Source organism: Periplaneta americana, chromosome 17, assembly GCF_040183065.1.
Source record: "Periplaneta americana isolate PAMFEO1 chromosome 17, P.americana_PAMFEO1_priV1, whole genome shotgun sequence".
NCBI classification, from domain to species: domain Eukaryota; kingdom Metazoa; phylum Arthropoda; class Insecta; order Blattodea; family Blattidae; genus Periplaneta; species Periplaneta americana.
The window spans coordinates 124,105,859-124,126,447 of record NC_091133.1 but is presented as its reverse complement, the minus strand read 5'-3'; the positions used below and the strand labels follow the sequence as shown (position 1 = coordinate 124,126,447).

General features: G+C 35.0%; 1 protein-coding gene across 2 annotated transcripts in view; it reads left to right on the top strand.

Annotated features, from left to right (window-relative positions):
• Nucleotides 1–20,589, top strand: part of LOC138693266 (protein jagged-1b-like) — a 728,512-nt gene that overhangs the window by 594,975 nt on the left and 112,948 nt on the right. For both annotated transcript variants that reach the window (XM_069817112.1, XM_069817113.1), the window contains exon 6: nucleotides 15,022–15,155. In XM_069817112.1, coding sequence (XP_069673213.1) covers nucleotides 15,022–15,155 — 134 coding nt within the window. The remainder of the gene's footprint in view (nucleotides 1–15,021; nucleotides 15,156–20,589) is intronic.

Genomic DNA, 20,589 nt, shown 5'->3' with positions numbered 1-20,589 from the left:
TTAATGAATAGGTATACTTTAATGAGGTCCATTAAAGGGCTGCTACCAGGTGTAATTATAATTGCTACATTTCGGCATGGTCGAGCATAAAGATTTTTTTTAGTTTTGTCCTTTAAATGTGTAGAAATTTGAACCGAACAAATTCAAGTTTACACACACACACACACACACACACACACACACACACACACATATATATATATATATATATATATATATATATATATATATATATATACTGTATATATAAACTTTTAATAGTGTCCAATTTTGAAAAACACTATACGACATCAAGACCACATTCCGGACGATCTTCAAGTCTGTTTCTGATAAAATCAATAAAATCTGATTTCACAGTACACAACACTCGTGTTCACCGCAAACGTGCTCCTTTCGGCCCGTTATGATTTATGGGAAGCATAACAACAGTAGATTTGAAAACTGCGGTAACGTCGTCGGCCTTGGGGAGTTTGCGCTCGGACCTCCCACTAGATGAATCCGGGTTCGAGATCCCGACAAAGTCAAGTATACGTTCATCCCCATTTCTCAATTATACCCTCTACGTTAGTAGACAAGTAGTATTTTCCTGGACCAAAAATACGGTATGGCTACGAAGTGACGGTGATGTACTGAACATTTACCAACTAAACTTTCCACTTTCTGAAACATCAACCACTGCACATAGGCCTAATATATTTTAATTTTCTTAGACATGCCACTATAGTCTCGTCGCTCTAATTTCCGGCAGCCAATCACGTTGCAGGTCGGCTACATTTAAACGTGTGCGTCTTGTGATTCGCTGATGAAGATGTAAAGCATTTCCTAAGGCTGGATAAATACTTAATATATAATCGCCCGCCATTTTGGCTCTTTCGTTGGAGTTCGCAGAAAGCACACGAGGACGTTATTTGCCGCTCAATTATTTGCTGAATTACAGTGCGTTTGATTTATTATCATAGGAGCTACGACATGATAATGTGTGGAAAATAGATCCCTCATCTGGTAGCTCGGCAACGAAAGAACAAAAATGGTGAACGATACTACCTACCTAGACTTTACAGAGCCTTGACTTCCTAAGGCGTAAGCAAAGAGGAGGAGTCACGCCGGGAATAACAGCGTCGCGACTATACCATCACTGCTATGTCTATACCTATGAAGTAATTTCAATAGAAGATGTATTTACATCCAACTCTTCGGAAACAAGATTCTACTGTCGACTTCTTTTATATTTTTCTTTTTCTTTCTTTTCTGCTTCTTATTCTTCATTTTTTTATATTACAAGTCGCACTGGAGATAACTTTTTGTTTAATCCTTCCTTTTTCGTATATGCTGGGGAATGATTTTTTGAAGGAAGATTTCGGTACTATGATTCAGGAAAGTTCCGAAGGCCACTAGGTTCAATCCCTGGTGTGGCTAGATTTTTCTCTATAGAAAGACTACCTAAACGGTTCCAGAGTTCACTCAGTCTCCTTTAACATTGAATATCGGGCCCGGTCGGAAGTGGTGCTGACCACATTACTTCAGCCTAGTGTTCAGGCCATGAAAGCATGGGCCTCTAACTCCATGCCCCTCATGCTCCTTCATGGCGAATGGATGGAATAGTTCTACCCTTGTTATACACTTAAAATTCCTGCTTAGGCTATTTAATTTCACAGCAGAAAATAGACATTCTAATATTAGGAGACTTCAGACAACTTAACAAAAGATATCTTGAATTTCCTTACTACTAATATAACGCTTGCTTGACTACTGATCCGAAAAGAGAGGCGCAGCAAGTAAATTGGTAATGTACTAACGCTTAATTGAATCACTTGAGTAACATTTGTTGGTGGGTAAAAGTTTTAACTTACAGTTTCCGCTTTCAACGCGGATGTAGACCGTACGACGAAGCAAGATAAAGATAATTCCATTTATGTTAACAGTACATTAACTTGTCACAAGATATTCATTAGCATTGTCTAGGATTAAATACACGCTTTATCACTGAAGACCATCTTGTAATTCCCCTCATTATTTATTCAAGGCTCATAACGTCATAACCAACTGTGTGCCCAAATCTCAGAATTCCGGAATTTTAAAGATGAACAGTTAATAGACGAGCGTTAATAATGGAAGTGTTGTTAAACAAGAAAGAGCGAAGGATCGAGAAAAAATCGGAGATGTAGGCCTACTTACAGATGTCATTATATTATTATTATTATTATTATTATTATTATTATTATTATTATTATTATTATTATTATTATGTATTGATATTTAAGTGCTGGACAACAGCGGTTGGCCAATAAAAGTCCAGCATAGTGACAGAAATAAAAACAGTAATAAATTGAACAAATAAATTAACTATATAACAGTGATTACAATGATGATGATAATAATAATAATAATAATAATAATAATAATAATAATAATACATTTAAAATAAGTAAATTAATATTATTAGTTTAATCAATGGATACAAATAAAAATAAAACAATCTTAAACGAAGAATTTTTCTCTAATCGATGATATACTGCACTATAAAAATACTAGAAATGTTACAAAGAAAACTGAAGGTAATTTTACAAGAATAAATAAATGATATATTACCAAGAGCAAATTAAGTCTATACATTGAAAGGCTCGAATTCACAACTATTCATGAATGCATTTTTAATGCATCTGGAGACTGATGAAAGATATTTTGAATTTCTATTATAGAAAAGTTTGTGAGCTCTCGTGTCTTACGTCGGAATACGCAAGCTAATATTATATACTGTAAGAAGGGGTTACAGGATGTATCACCTTTGTGGACCTTACAAAAGAATCGATAATCGTGCTCATGGCGTCTAGCATGTAGGCTTAGACAATTATTATTATTTATTTAGAATATCAACGTGCAAAACAACAGCACAAGGCCAATTACTGTAATAATAATAATAATAATAATAATAATAATAATAATAATAATAATAATAGTAATGATAATAATAATAATATCACACAAAACAAACGGAAGTAACAAAAACTGTAACATTCTACGGAAAATATCGCGTTTTAAATAAAAATTATATAAAAATAAGTAAATTAAAAGATTAAATGATTTTACACAGCCCATCTCGGATGCAAATAACTATAATATTTTTATGAATTACACATTTCTTATATAATTTGTAAATTTGTAATATGTAGGCTCAATATTAAGCACTGACACAGTAACAGGCCAATGCGCCAAATATTCGAATAGAAGATTGATGATGATGATGATGATGATGATGATGATGATGATGATGATGATGATGCGTGGGCGAGTGTGACTGCTGATCCTGAGCAGCGTTCGGGCGTGAGTTTCATTCCCTTGGGTTACTTATGTGGTCGGATTTTTTTTTCGACGTTTTCCCCAACTGTAAGGCAAATGTCAGGTAATCCTATGGCGAATCCTCGGCCTCATCTGCCCAAATACCATCTCGCTATCACTAATTACATCGACGCTAAATAACCTAGTAAGATTAGTTGATACAGCGTCATTAAATAACCCTAATAATAAAAATAATAATACACATATTTTGAACTGCTTACATAGGAAGAAATAATTAAAAATCAAAGTGATAACAGTAATTTAGTTTGTAACTTCTGAACTGATGTACAATTTTAGAAAAGTCCAGTCCTATCAAAATTTTGCATAGAATAAAACTTATCGGAAACATTAAAAAAAAAAAAAAAATTGTAATTGACATTTTTCACGAAAATCAATAAGAGATATATTTTGATTTATTTAATTTAAGTCTCGTTTTAAAGAAAGAATTTTGAACCCCATATAGTCTAAATTCTAAGTGATACCCAACTTAATTCATGTACCAATTTTCATAGAAATCGGTTCGGCCATTATCGCGTGAAAAGGTAACAAACAAACAAACAAACAAACAAACATACATAAAGACAGAAAGACAGACATATATACAAACAAAATTTTCATAAATGCGATTTTAGGTCTCAGGATAGTTAATTACACATGTTAACAACAATTATTTTTGGAAAAGCGAAAATTACCACAAAAATAATGCTACAGTGCTCAAATAAATCGTTGTAAACTTATGAAAGAAATATACAAATTATTTTTGTGATAAACAAATTTTGCATAATATTTCTTCATAAGTTTGTAATAAAGTAACAAGGAACAATTGAATAGTGTCAACCAAAACACGTTAACTTCATGTTTATGAAAGGAGTGGGCTAGTTTTTTTTTTATCCGCGGTCTACGGACTGAATGAGTTTTCAAATGGCATGTGCAAGCTCTCAGATAAGGACTGGTGTTGTTTTGGCAGAAAACACGCTTAAATAATGACAGAGGTCTCAAACGTAAATCATAAAATTGGCCAAATGCACTGAGCGAGTTTTTGGGATTATTATTCAAATATGATAATTTTTGTGCGTCTTATTTGGAATTTTCTGTGCCTGAGTTAAAAAAAGGCAATGAAATGTTTATGCATTCTAATTTGAGCATAAACTATCGCCAGTTACTCAGAAAGTACTCCAGTTTAAAACGAAAAACGAAATTCAAAAGAGGACAGTATTTTTATGCACCCTATACGACGTGTTCCGCCACTGAGTACAAATATTTTGTATTCGGAGTCCGGACAGGGTGATTCGTGAGGATGTACGCTTCACCATTGTGCGCGGAGGAGTCGTGGCCCGTAGGCAGGCTTGCAGGGCGCTGCCCTACGGGTTCCCACGGGGTCGTCACCGGCTCATTTCAACCCGGAACTCGCGCTCTTCGCCTGACATGCTACAACCAGATTCACAACTACTTTGTAATACTACTTGTTGTTAATAATAATTTTCGTTTAAAAACCAGTTCAAAATATCGTACTAGCCCGGCTGCTATAAAACCTTAATGTTGACGGTGTTGTATCCTTTGGCAGTGTTTCAAACAACAGAATGCACACCAGATACACCTGCAATACCATCCTGTCACGGTGCAGCACTTGATTGCGATTGTAAACTGTTTTTCTACAATAAAAGTCATGTCGGTTCCGCGAGGTTATTAAAAATTTAATTTAAACGATCAGCGTTTTACGATATGACTTGTAATGCATATTAACCCAGAAGAAAGTGCTCATCAGTTTCCTTTTTCTGACGTAATAGATAGTAATGTCTTGTCACTTTCTGAAATAAATACGTGTGACTGAAACTATACTGAATATTATATTAAACAAAAAACTGGACATATTTCATTTAATTTATTACTCCATGATCACCTTATCAACTTCATCCTCATCACCATCGTAATCTTCTTCATCTTCATCACAGTTGAAGTTTTCTTCCCCATCTCTATCGTAGTTTTTACCTTCATTATCCTAGTTTTTATCTTCATCACTATCGCAGTCTCCTTCATTTTCATCACTACCGCAGTCTTATTTATCTTCATCATTACCGTAGTCTTCTTCATCATCACTATCCCAGTCTTCACCTTCATCACTATCGTAGTCTTCATCAATTTCATCACCATCATAGGCTTCATCTTCATCACCATCTTACATAGTTACCTTCATCTTCATTATCGCAGTCTTCGTCAGTTGCATCACTACCACAGTCTTCATCATTTTCTTCACTGTCGTAGTATTCATCAATTTCATTATATCGTCGTCTTCTTCAATTTCATCATATCGTAGTCTTCATCAATTTCATCACTATCGTAGTCTTCATCAATTTCACCACTATCGTAACCTTTATCAATTTCACCACTGTCGTAGTCTTCATCAATTTCATCACTATCGTTGTCTTCATCAATTTCACCCTATCGTACTCTTCATCAATTTCACCACTGTCGTGGTCTTCATCAATTTCATCACTATCGTAGTCTTCATCAATTTCATCACTATTGTTGTCTTCATCAATTTCACCCTATCGTACTCTTCATCAATTTCACCACTGTCGTAGTCTTCATCAATTTCATCACTATCGTAATCTTCATCCATTTCACTCTATCGTAGTCTTCATCAATTTCACCACTGTCGTAGTCTTCATCAATTTCATCACTATCGTAATCTTCATCAATGTCACCCTATCGTAGTCTTCGTCAATTTCACCACTATCGTTGTCTTCATCAATTTCACCCTATCATAGTCTTCATCAATTTCATCACTATCGTTGTCTTCATCAATTTCACCCTATCGTACTCTTCATCAATTTCACCACTGTCGTAGTCTTAATCAATTTCATCACTATCGTAATCTTCATCAATTTCACCCTATCGTAGTCTTCATCAATTTCGCCACTGTCGTAGTCTTCATCAATTTCATCACTATCGTGGTCTTCATCAATTGCATCACTACCTTAGTCTATATAATTCCAGCAGAAAACACGTAATGAATATCTCGGTTGGAAGGCCCGATAAAATTATTCCTTTGTGATCTTATTGTAACACGGTAGGCTATTTCAGTTTGTAGAAGAACTTCCCAGTCATGTACAGTTGGACCCTTCTTCTGCCAGCTCCGATTTCTATAACTACTATTTCATTAATACAACTCAGTAAGTCCCTCTGATTGAGGTTCTGGCTGATTGCACATCTATTATCAGGCAGTACATTTCACTTGACGATATGTGTCAGAGAAAGAACAATTAATATTACTGTTTATATACATTTGAAGTCTGATTAGTGTAATACAGTATGTCACTAGTCAGCGATGTATGCAATGAAAGGGGAAGGAACTGGTCACCCTACCCCATTATGTCCTGGTTTAGTTTCCTCATAAGTGATGTCTTTGAAGTGTGAACTCAATTAGTTCACGATATGGTACATTTTGTAGTTCGGAGTTCCAGTTTTCTTAGTATGACGTATCATCTGATTGTATTTACGTAATAGCTTAGAATTTCATTTGTTCAAATTATATTAATAATAACGATGTAAAATGAACTTTATTTCTAAAATAATAGTATTAAAGAAGAAGGGGCCAATTCTGTTATTTTAAAATTACAATTAAATCATTTCTCATTTGTTTTCCAATTCGCACAACAATTAAGTATGTTATAGTAGGCACTGCCATTACTTTATAGAACTTTAATTATGTGCTCTGCATTGTTTTATTTCTCAGAATTCTCTTACTAGTGCAACACATTCTTTGGAATCTGTTCAGTTTAATATTAATTTGACTGCCTCCGTGGTCTGTTGGTCAGCATGCTGGCTTGCAGATCCGGAAGTCCGGATTCGATGCCCGTGCTCAGCTCTCGGTGAATTTTTCTTGAAGAAGAAAAATTCCCTGGGTGTCTAGAGTCTGGAAATTTGTATGAATGTGAGTGTGCCGGGTTAATATAAATTAACCAATCATCAAAATATAAAATACATCAGGACTGTCGCTGGGCTGTAACCTGAACACACGTTTCAGCGTCACAGTGTTGACAAGTAACTCAATCTGTTAGCACAACCAAAAAGCATCTAATAGATGCTATAGAGTTACCAACAACGAAAAAAAAGTTTAATATTAACATCTTCTTTTTGGAAATATGATACTCGTATATTAACTAAGTAGTTAAAAATGTGTAACTTGTTCAATAGGTTTTTATTGTCTATCGAACTGTTCAGTTTGAGTGAAAAAACACACACAGATATATATATATATATATATATATATATATATATATATATATAACTTGAGTACTTAATTTACTTTTGTGCGAGATCGTGCGTATTTGCTTGTTTTCCGCACAGAACCAATACGCGGTAAGTGTGAAATACCACATTCAGTATTCCCAACGTAACACACATAACAATTTCCCTCTTCTTACCGCTTAAGCGCGACATTCATTTTACTGCTTTAGGCTTTTAACATATTATTTTTAGAGACGTTTAACATAGTAATAATTATAAATTGGAAACTTACCACTGCAATTTCACCTAAATTGCAATGTTAATTATTGTTTTTAAATATTTGCAAAAATTAAGTAAAGTCTACTACCCACGAAACTTATTGCATTCCTGATACAAGTAACATTAAGGAATCCGTGAAAAAATCAACAAGATTCCAGATGCCGGTGTTATTACTGCAATATGTTACACAAATAATATTGTTAAAATATTAAAATGAAAAAATAAATCATTACATAACCTTACCGTTTGTTTTAAGACTGGGGGAAAAAAAAGACAGACGTATATCACGGCCTGCTGGAGTATAGTAAACACAGAAAACATTTTATAGCAACAATGTTGAAGAAAGATATTTTGGTTTTCCGAAGTTGCCGTCATTAAACAGAAACCAATATGGAGATTTCATTGCAACTAATTAGAAATTCGTCTTTCAGTTATGTAATAAACGATCTTCGCACAAAATAATGTACGATACACGAGCGGTATGTTTGTGTTCATGTTCTCGGAAATTAAAAAAGCTCAACTACGTTTCGCTTTTTCAATCATTTCCTCGACCATGAAAACGTCAACATACCGCTCTTGTAACGTATATTACTATTACGTTCTTCTGGATTTTCGGAATATATATTGCACATTTTAATATCGCTATAGTGGAACATTGTTCGGCTGTAACAAGTCTTGAGGGCGACTGCAGCGAGTGCATGTAGAAGTGGCTGGCAGACACGGTACCTTGCGAATTCCACGCATTACATCTGACCCTGCGGCGGGAAAACACGTTGTATAGCCTCAGGATTAACACATTTCTCGCTAATTCCCTGCAGAACATCCACCGTGAGTAGCCGCAACACGCTCAGAGAGGTGTAAAACGGAGATAAGAAAGAGAACCTTCCCGTAATTGCACTCAACGACACAAAAAACACTCAGACACACGATTAAAATATTATCCATGAATCGTTTCGTGCACCGGCAACACATTGCAACACGTGAACTTGTACGTCTGTTTGCGATGCCAGCTTACTTTCCCGCATGCCGTAAACACTATTAAGTGGCCACATTAATCACAACAATTAAGTAACGTTCAACTACTTTTATGAGAGATCAGTTTATTATAATTTTACGAAAGCATCACCTTTCTTTTTCTTAGTAAAACAAAAAGCGATTCAACATAATCACGTCTTATTTTGCAAGTCACAGGAAAGGAAGTCTAATTTTTTTACTAAGAAACTTCAATTGTTATAAAAACGCATCTCAGATACTAGAAAAGTGGTTTTCGGCACGTCATCTGCCCTTCAGTCCATCTTGATCAGGGAAGGGAAACTCTATCTCTCTTCTGAGCGATACGTCACTCATAATTTCCTCTTCATCTCTATCCACCAACTTCTTCAGAGCGATATAAAACAAACACTTCAACACTACGTTCCAGTACTGTACAGTACGTAAATAACACAGTAGTATTACATTCTTGCTGAAATTAGTATTTCTCCTAGCAATTCCACAGTAAATGGAGATTAATTGTCCACCGCTGTGGAGTAAAGGTTAGTCTGCCTGACCATGAAACGATCGGGCCCGACTTCAAATCCTGGTTGAGACAAGTTACCAGATTGGGGTTTTTCCCGGGATTTCCCCTCAACCCATTTAGAGCAAATGCTGGATAATCTTCGGCTTTGGATCCTGGACTCATTTCGCTGGCATTATCACCTTCATCTCACTCAGACGCTAGATAACTATCGCAATTGATAAAGCTTCGTGAAATAACCAATTTTTTAAAATAACAATTATTTAAATATGTATGTATATGAACATCATAGCCTACCATCGATATGAGCAAATAACTGAACAACTTCAATGGATCTTTCAAGGGAGAATTTTTGTTTAAATCTATGGAAAAAAAAAATCCTTTTCAGAACGAAAAGTTACATTTCTTCAGATCAAATTCCTGCACATTTGAAGGACAAAACTACAATTCTTTCAATAAATGATCATCAAAATACCCCGTACATTGCTCCCTTAAATTGATTGAGCATATTAATAATTCAATCAATGGCTTTTCCAAAGTACGCTATGAAAGTTTCATATAAAACAATTTTTATCTCGAAAAGGAAGCAAAAACAAGCAGAATTGTATTAAACTTTTTTGTTTAAAATATTTCAAAGAATAACCCCTCAAATTAATTATATTACTTACGGGCCACCCTGTATACTTCTTGTCGCGTTTATTTTGTATTCTTTTAAGTGATCCTTGCGTCGTGCTGACCACATGATACGGTAGCCCTGGTCTAGTTTTAGTTTGAAATCATTACAAGATTAAAGACGAATAGAACTATAGAACCAAGAGTCCTTGAAAATTGAAAGTCAGTGAAAATGAAACCAAATCAAAATATTTCTTTAAACTACATACTATTAATTTACAACCGATCTTTGCTAATACTGAAGCATCTCTGCGAGGTGTCACATTTTAGACTTCAGAGTAACACAAAGATGAAAACAGAGTAAGAAGTAACGCCTCCAAAATCTGCAGCAAACAGACGTGGCACTTTGCTTGCTCTTTTTATCTCTGGCAAGACTACCTGTAATAATTGCATCTCTCAAAAAAAAAATAAAAAGCTTCAATATTTCAGTTGAATTACTTCAGCTTGGTCCCAGACACTCGCCTGCGGTACCTTTCCTCATTGACAAAGCTAAGAAGAAAGACACTTCATCGGATGTAATCTCATCCTTGGAATCGATTTGTGAAAATAAACGACTGAGGATAATTTCATTCTATAAATATATAGAGAGTCTATATAAGACGATGTACAGCAGTCATATAAAGAAGAAAAAATTCCAACTAGATGTATCCTAAGCATTTCATTCAGTAAGCATAATTATTACGAAATCTGTTCTTTGTGAAACACCAAGGATTTTGTAACGAAATGTACTGTAGTTAGGTACCTGTAACATAAATGTTTGTCAATCTTAAAATAGGGAGTAAAATGCAACCATCGTGTTTGTAATGCGGGGTGATATTTATTTCCACGGTTTGCATAGGAAAAATGTGTATTATTGACTTACTTAGTTCATGAAATTAACTTTCAAAGAAATCTTTAGAATCTTATCTCTACAAAATTAATTGATTCTCTTTTACTGTATGGATACATAGCGTACAAAGCATACGACATTCTTGCTATCGATAATTTTTTATACGGCTGGCTAAGACGGACACAAAATACTTTTGGCATGTCGCAATCAAGAACACAAAATGTAATTCCGTTTTAAAGGTTTAGTTACCATTACGGTATGTTATATAGTTATTCAAATCCAACTATCATGTTTACTTTTTCCTCTTTCATGAACTTTTACTGCTCGTTTGTTCTGTAAGATATGAAATTTCTAGTTCATTCCGGAGTATGTTACATTGATAATAGCAAAATGGGCAACTTCGTAATTTCATGTTAATGAAATAATGGTGAAATACTGGAGAAATTATAGGAGAAACTAAAGTATTTCTAAAACACTGAACTTCAATTTTGAATCCGATTGCATAAAGTTAAAATTTATTGCAGTAACTAATGAGAATATGAACTACGTTTTATTTAAAGACTAATTTACCACAAACGGAAGGAAAATGTTTATTGTTTATTTGTTTACTTGTTTATTTACTTATTAATTCATTCATTATTAATTTATTTATTCAATCGTGTATTTAGTTATTCATTCATTCATTCAGTTATTCGTTCATTCATTCAGTTATTCATTCATTAATTTAGTTGTTCGTTCATTCACTCATTTAATTATTCACTCATTCATTTAGTTAGTTATTTATTCATTCATTCAGTTATTCATTCATTCATTTAGTTATTCATTCAGTTATTTATTCATTTAGTCATTCATTTATTCGGTTAGTTATTCATTCATTAATTAGTTATTCATTCATTTAGTTAGTTATTCATTCATTTAGTTATTCATTCATTTAGTTATTCATTCATTCAGTTATTTACGCATTCACTCAGCTATTCAGTCATTCATTCATTCATTCATTTAGTTAGTTATTCATTCATTTAGTTATTAATTCATTCAGTTATTTATTCATTTAGTCATTCATTTATTCAGTTAGTTATTCATTCATTTATTTACCCATTCACTCAGCTATTCAGTCATTCATTCATTCATTTAGTTAGATATTCATTAATTCAGTTATTCATTCATTTAGTTAGTTATTCATTCATTTAGTTATTCATTCATTTAGATAGTTATTCATTCATTTAGTTGATAATTCATTCAGTTATTTATTCATTTAGTCATTCATTTATTCAGTTATTTATTCATTCATTTATTTACGCATTCACTCAGCTATTCATTCATTCATTCATTTAGTTAGATATTCATTAATTCAGTTATTCATTCATTTAGTTAGTTATTCATTCAGTCATTTACGCATTCACTCGGCTATTCAGTCATTCATTCATTTAGTTAGTTATTCATTCATTGAGTTATATATTCATTTAGTTATTCATTTATTCAGTTAGTTATTCATTAATTTATTTACGCATTCACTCAGCTATTCAGTCATTCATTCATTCATTTAGTTAGTTATTAATTAATTTAGTTAGTTATTCATTCAATTAGTTATTCATTCATTCAGTTATTTATTCATTTAGTCATTCATTTATTCAGTTAGTTATTCATTCATTTATTTACGCATTCACTCAGCTATTCAGTCATTCATTCATTTAGTTAGATATTAATTCATTCAGTTATTCATTCATTTAGTTAGTTATTCATTCATTTAGTTATTCATTCATTCAGTTATTTACGCATTCACTCAGCTATTCAGTCATTCATTCATTTAGTTAGATATTCATTAATTCAATTATTCATTCATTTAGTTAGTTATGCATTTATTCATTCATTCATTTAATTAGTTATTCATTCATTCATTCATTCATTCAATTAGTTATTCATTCACTTAGTTATTCATTCATTCATTTAGATAGTTAGCATTCCTTAATTCTTTTATTTATTCATTCATTTAGTTATTCATTCACTCAATTATTTATTCATTCATTCTTTTATTCATTCATTCGTTGATTCATTTAGTCATTGATTTATTTATTGATTTATTGATTGATTTATTTATTGATTTATTTATTTATTTATTTATTTGTTTATTGCTTTTGTCAAGTTTACCCAGTATACGGCACTGGAAATAGTTCATTTCAGAGGAAATAAGGAGGGAGTGTGTCGCACCCTATGAAGGTCGTCCCTAAAAAAGATCTTATCCCCACTCCAAACAAAAATTGAAATCACGCCCTGAATGGTAATGTCATTCGCAAGATAGTAAAGGAAATTATTGTTCCGAAATGCGTAAACATATACCGTAGTGGAAAGTATGTGTCACCTTTGTGGCAGTCTTTTTTTTCTGACATGCTAGGACAGACACAAAACGAAACTCAACATGAGTTGGCATCAGACGAACGACAACAATTGACGACGAACAAACACCCATACCATAAGCGAGGTTCGAACCCAGCATCAGGCCTTTGCCTCGGTTTAATGAAGGTAAATTTATAAGTTAAAATCACTGTAATATAGCGGTATGTTAATTAAGCCCTCCGCTTCTTCCTACTATGCCTTGTCTCCCTCCCACTGTCAAGTTTATACGGGTACATAAACATTGAGAACCCGGATCTCTTCACAGCTGTCACTCATTCACAACTTCCTCCACTTCAGTTCATTCACAACAGCATTATATTAATTCACAAGTGTGCGCAGTTCGCAACGTACTGTGAACTTGTGCGATAAATATCTCCACCCCGTTTACAGCAGACGTACGGTACTGTAAATGACAGCGAACTGAGTCACTGCTAGTAATTAACAGTGCTTAGGAAGTTCCTGCGGACATCGCGCTGTGCTAGTTAAATCCGACTCAATTCCGTTTAACTTCCAGCTTCTAACTCTGTCAACTTAACTACTCGTTTCCCTCCGGAGATATCTGATAAAGTTGACTGTACGAACTTCATACTGCACAAGTTGCATCTCTTATGAAAATATACTATCTACGAGTAAGGTAAGTGTCCCTGATATGGCCATGCTAAGGTTTGAGAATTTTTCTAGCCGCCATTTTGAAAAAAAATGTAAACCACTTTTTTCTTACTCGTTCTCAGTCTAATGGACTTTCTTAAAACAATTTTCTTTCCCCATAAAAATAGCTTTAATTGTCCAAAAAGTCCCAAGTTTCAAAAGTTTACCTACTGGCCATATCAGGAACACGTGCACATGATATGGCCACCCTTGTTCCATGTTCTACAAATCGTGATTGTTTTCAGTTTGTTAGCGCAGTTGTGCTAAAATTAAATAATTTTGGTGTAAAATGGCACTTAATAATCTTTTTTATAATTCAAAAGTGTAGTCAAAACAGGTTTTTCCATCAAAAATGAAGTTGTTTTTCTTAAAATACAAAATTTTTGCGTAATCCCAGTTATAAGGCATGTAAATTTCTCAGGTGAAAAAATAAAAGTGAAATGAACTTGATACGGCCATGGTGTATTTGATATGGCCATATCAGGAACAGGTAAGCTTTCACGAAAATCATTTGATTATGAACAACTCGTAAAAGATACGCCATCAACGACAACACCAATCAACATAACATTAAAAACTGAATGGAGTACGATGGTTTTCATGAACAAGTCTTTGAAAAACATGCATAAAACAAAGAAGACTTACCAGAGAAAAATAAGAAGAGATCACATGAAAACCGCAAAACAAGCAACTAACGCCATATTGCTCAACCTGACTGGATGGAAAACGATCAAATGGCATACCATTATGCCCTTTCACTGGATGCTGCTCCAATTTAGCAGATTTTTTCGTTAACTAACTCACAATAGCGGAGTGGCCATATCAGGAACATGGCCATAACAGGAGCACCCACCTTATTTTTACTTGAGAGTCATAATTTCTCATTAATATGATCATTACTTTCTTCTTAGTGCAGTGATAAATCACAAACAATTTCTCACAAGAGCAATGTTATGTTCTCTCAGACATTTTCAGACCTGGAATGGCCACAAATTTGTATTTATATCGAGAATGACTTTGTCCTAGGATGCTTAATAGATAATGGAATCAATAAGGCTTAAACTGACGGATTTCCTTCATTTATGCACAGAATAATTTATAAATTTGTTTACTCTTTCAGGTGCCGACCGGGCTGGCGTGGTGAATTCTGTGATCAATGCACGCCCTACCCGGGCTGCAAACACGGATACTGCAACGGGTCCTCGTGGCAATGTATCTGCGACACCAACTGGGGTGGAATCCTCTGTGATCAAGGTATGTTAAGTCATTTTTACTTTCTTATTGTACGAAGCATAAGAAAAAAATATTGTCGTAAGAGATTTTCACACAAATAAACGTTTTCAGCATGCACAATACCAAAGAAATGATTTTAGTCACGCCATTCCTCTGTGTACAGCCACTTCTCATGAACCACATTTCAGATTTTGTGCTTATTAAATTTATCATTGAATTATGCACATAATAACGATTTTAGTAAATAAAATGATGTACTTTTACTTGGAATCAAGAACACACAATGCTCTTCCAGTCAAAAATAAGATCAAATTAATATTAAGTGACGTCAAGGAATTATGCTAAATTATGCTGTCATCATCGTCAGTTGACGAGTTGAAAAGAAAGAAAAATAGTCCAGCCAGGTTGTCGTTTTCACTCACCCAGTAACTTAATTGATAAACGAAATGAAGATACAAGAAATAATTAAAAATATAGACCCAATATACAGATTGTTTAATAAATATAGGTACAAACTACATGGTGTGTAGATGAGAATCAAACAAGATAAAAAAAGGTCTAATAAACATAGACCCGGAAACCAGTCGTTTTCGTAAATATATGGGGAATTACTACAGTCGCGCTCAAACCTCCTGACGTTTGCAGGTGTGTCCACTCATCAGCAATAGCCAATAGCGGCAGTGCTGCGTTGCAACGTATGGGCATGCGGACTCGCCGCATACTCGCCGCTTAGAAAGTCACAAAATCAAATAACAAGTGCTCTCCGAAAATTGGTATGTTATAGGGACCCTGCATGTATATATGATGAATGTTTAATGTTTCCTGAATACACAGAAACAAAAATCACATTTTTACCCCCAGTGGTTCCAATTTTATGGACTACAACAATAAACTCCCTATAAGACCCTGTTCAAGGGACAGCGTGTAAATCGCGTATTAACCGGGACCGTGTATTCGGCGGATATACTAATTTTGACTTATATACAGTATCTATCAGCATTTTTCTTTATTGAAATACATGATTCACACTTCGCTTCTGCCAGAAGAAAACTATCCCGTGTATATGAGTAAAAAGCTATCGGGGAAAGACGAAAGAAAAACCTTAAGGGGGAGAAAGAAACGGCGGTACGGAGAACATTGTCCACCTCTTTCAATAGAACATGGTGGGGCTATTTCAAATTATACGATGAAAGAGTAATGGAACGGAGAAAAATTCTCTCCGGCGCCGGGATTTGAACCCGGGTTTTCAGCTCTACGTGCTGATGCTTTATCCACTAAGCCACACCGGATACAAATCCGACGCCGGTTAGAATCGTCTCAGATTAAGTTCCAACTCTTGGGTTCCCTCTAGTGGCCGCCCTCTGCACTACGTCATAGATGTCTATGAACGTAGGACCGAAGTCCACACATGTGCTGAGGTGCACTCGATATGAGTGACTAGTTGGCCGGGATCCGACGGAATAAGCGCCGTCTTAAATCACGAAGTGATTTACGCATATCAAATATATTATTTTATTTTAATGTACCGAAGTACATATGATATTTCCATGCAGATATTCTGCGTCATCATACGACGAAAGAGTAATGGAACGGAGAAAAATTCTCTCCGGCGCCGGGATTTGAACCCGGGTTTTCAGCTCTACGTGCTGATGCTTTATCCACTAAGCCACACCGGATACAACTCCGACGCCGGTTAGAATCGTCTCAGATTAAGCTCCAACTCTTGGGTTCCGTCGGATCCCGGCCAACTAGTCACTCATATCGAGTGCACCTCAGCACATGTGTGGACTTCGGTCCTACGGTCATAGACATCTATGACGTAGTGCAGAGGGCGGCCACTAGAGGGAACCCAAGAGTTGGAGCTTAATCTGAGACGATTCTAACCGGCGTCGGAGTTGTATCCGGTGTGGCTTAATGGATAAAGCATCAGCACGTAGAGCTGAAAACCCGGGTTCAAATCCCGGCGCCGGAGAGAATTTTTCTCCGTTCCATTACTCTTTCATCGTATGATGACGCAGAATATATGCATGGAAATATCATATGTACTTCGGTACATTAAAATAATATATTTGAAATTAAGCCTGTCATCCAATTTATTTTACCACTGCGCCTTTGTGTTATTCGACAACTTTATTAATCCTAGTAAAAGTAAAACTATTAAAAAAACTTATATAAACTCAGCGAGCATGATTATTTACGTCTAACTCAACTAATCTTTCTATATTTTGTGACTTTTAATTTAATTTGATGCAATCTGATGATGATGATAAATTATTATTATTATTATTATTATTATTATTATTATTATTATTATTATTATTATTATTATTATTAAAGCCTTCTGCATCTCCCCATCAAACCAATCTCAGGTAAAGGGTCGCGCTCCACAGTTTTAAAACTACTGCCGCTGAGAGACAGAGACGGAGAGAGTAGTTGTGACAACGTCGCGCTCGCATGTTACTGGCGCTCGCGAAACGTCAGGAGGTTTGAGCGCGACTGTAGGTCTATATCTCGTCAGTACAGGTGCTCTGACGTAACATAACTTCAGATATGCACTACATGAAGGGATCATTATAGCATGTGCTCAATATGAAAACCGTTCATGATAAGGCAGGCATCAACACGTTTCCTAAATGAAAAATGTACACGTTCGAATAATCCTGGCATGTCTCTAATGCCTCCACAACTATTTACAATGCATTCCCGGAGTTCGTTAACATTATCAATAGCGCTGCAATACCCAAAATATTTAAAATATCGCCAAACAAAAAGTCAAAAGGATTGAAGTCAGGGGACTTGGGAGGCCATGGTGCTGGTAAGCCAAATAGGCACATCATCCAAAAGGTCGCGTAGCTCATGTTGCAAAGAATGTAGGTACGCATAACCATTAACTCTCCAAGTAGAAATGAGGTAGAAAATCTACGCGGCGTATCAGTTGATGGCCACAGTGATGATATATCTCGGATATGGTTGATTTTCGGATCTTTTTCTATTAGGATATTTTTCCTTGTTTCATTGCCTGCAATTTGTACCTATAATTATGAAACAGCCTGTATAGTAAAAAATAAAGAAAGAAGCAACCAGGCGAAATAATAATATGAAACAAATGGATAGTACAGTACAAGGTTGCTTATGGTTGAGGAAAAAATTGTATATGTCATAACTTGGGCTGAAGAAAAGTATTGGTATCAGGGTAGTAAATAATTTCTATATACATTGTTTACGTCTCGTTGCCGGGTGTTTCTACTGTGAGAGTGAACATCCGACTCTCCTCAATAGTAGACCTGCTTAAGTGACGTGAGGTTGTATCAAAATGCTGAAACAAAAATCCAACAAAGAACAGATAATAGGAGGTCTGAATTCAGAACACGGGGAAATGTGTTTGACTTCATTGATAATGATGGTTTTTTTAATTTAATATTTGTTCCGAGTTAATTAATTTCAAACATAAGTAATCCTGTAAATGTAATTTCTATTATGAGTTTATTCATACGGGGAGGACTGTACAAACAGCAACTACCGTAACTAGTCGAGCAAGCATTTTGTAAACACAGAACTCTAAGTACGATGCAATCTAGCCTATAAACGATACTTTTTTTTCTGCCCTAGTCATAACTCACAATATAAAAACGGTACTTATTCTTCAATAATTAATAAACTTATATAAAACATACGGTTTTACTTAAAAGCGGTCATTAATATTTAGAATTATAACAGATGGCACATTTAAAATAATTATGCCAAATGGTAAATAGTGAGATGTGAACAAGTTTTTGATATTGTGATTTATGATTCTAGACTCATAAAGGACTCGTATATTTATTTATGCAAATATAATTACGAATTGTATTTTTAATCATTTTGGATTTAAAGCTAAACTTGTAAATAAATAGTGGAAACCATTGAATAAATCCTCCTACAATAGCAAATACTGCTCCTATTGATAAAGCTTAATAGAAGTGAACTACTAAAAGGTAAAAAGAGGCTTTAAACATGAAAAAGACGTTGGATGAAAGACTAACGGGGACGAAACAGACTGCAGAAATCCATTTCTTTAAAGATAAAGATAAAGATAAAAATAAAGATGATGATGATGATGACGACGGATTAATATTTTTATTTTCTTGTGTGCTGCTATTAATATTTTTAGGTGGAAACAAGACTTAAGGCTACTAAAAATATTTATCAACCTTGAGAATACGTCGTGCTTTATCGAGGTTGAATCGGTAAACTTCGGACATAAGAATATTATAGGTATATTAATTTTGTCCTACAGAATTTATCTGTAATATTGACACTTAATATTTTAGGAGAAAAATTCGCTCCGGCGCCAAGGATCGAACCCGGATCCTTGGTTCTACGTACCAAGCGCTCTGACCACTGAGCTACGCCGAATTCAATCCACAGCACCGGATCGAATCCTCCTTCTTCAATGTTTCTCTTTGTGGCCTGACTCCAAGTTAGGCATATATGTTGACGTGTATCCAATGTCAACTGCCATTATACTAGGAGCGCACTCAGCTGAGTGACTTGTGACCCGGGCTCGATCCCCGGCGCCGGAGCGAATTTTTCTCCTAAAATATTAAGTATTCGGACATAAGGACAAGCATGACAATCTCTTTGTCGCCATTGAATCGCGGTGAATTCACTGTCGTTTTGCGAAGTAGTTTAAGCTGTATTAAACGGATCTTGAACTGTAAGCAAATACGGTAATTAATTGCGTCGGTTATACTTAACCCGGTATGTTAACCATTACACTTATCTGAGTTCTGCCATCGCAAAACAGAATGTAACAGAGAGTTTTTGCTAATCTAGTTCGTTAGAAGTGCTCAAGTCTTTCCATGGCATTTAATTAACGACGCAGAGTTATTTTCATGTCACACATAACGCATTTACATGTTTTCCTAAGACAACCCGTATCGATGTCCTTGCTTAAGCTGCACGTGTTGGCAGATTCAGTTAACTTGTTCTTTTGCATTCAGCCTGCTTCCTTTATTTTATGTTCTATTTCGGGTGTAATAGCCCACGGACCTGATCATCACTCATCGTCGCGACATTCAGTTTGTAGCCCATATCACAGCATGAGGCAATTGCACGATATTAAGTAGGAGCTGAACTGCAACCAGATACAATATTGCCGTGTGTAGTACAATAAACCACACAAACCAATGGAGATATCGCGGAGTGAGAGGGGATTTCATGTAGCAATTTAGTTACGTTAATGATATATGGCCGCTAGACCAGCGATAAAGTGGTAATTAATCCTTTCGTCACCTACAACAATTAATTCATAAGTTTCATTCTATTATACGACTTTAATGCTCATTTTGACATCAACACTTCATGGTACTGACCTGCAATCACATGGCTATATTCTTGGTTCTCTTTCGTGGAGTAATTTGTCCTTCGTGCGGAAATCTTTTCAGATGATTTATCAATATCCTCTTTATGCAAT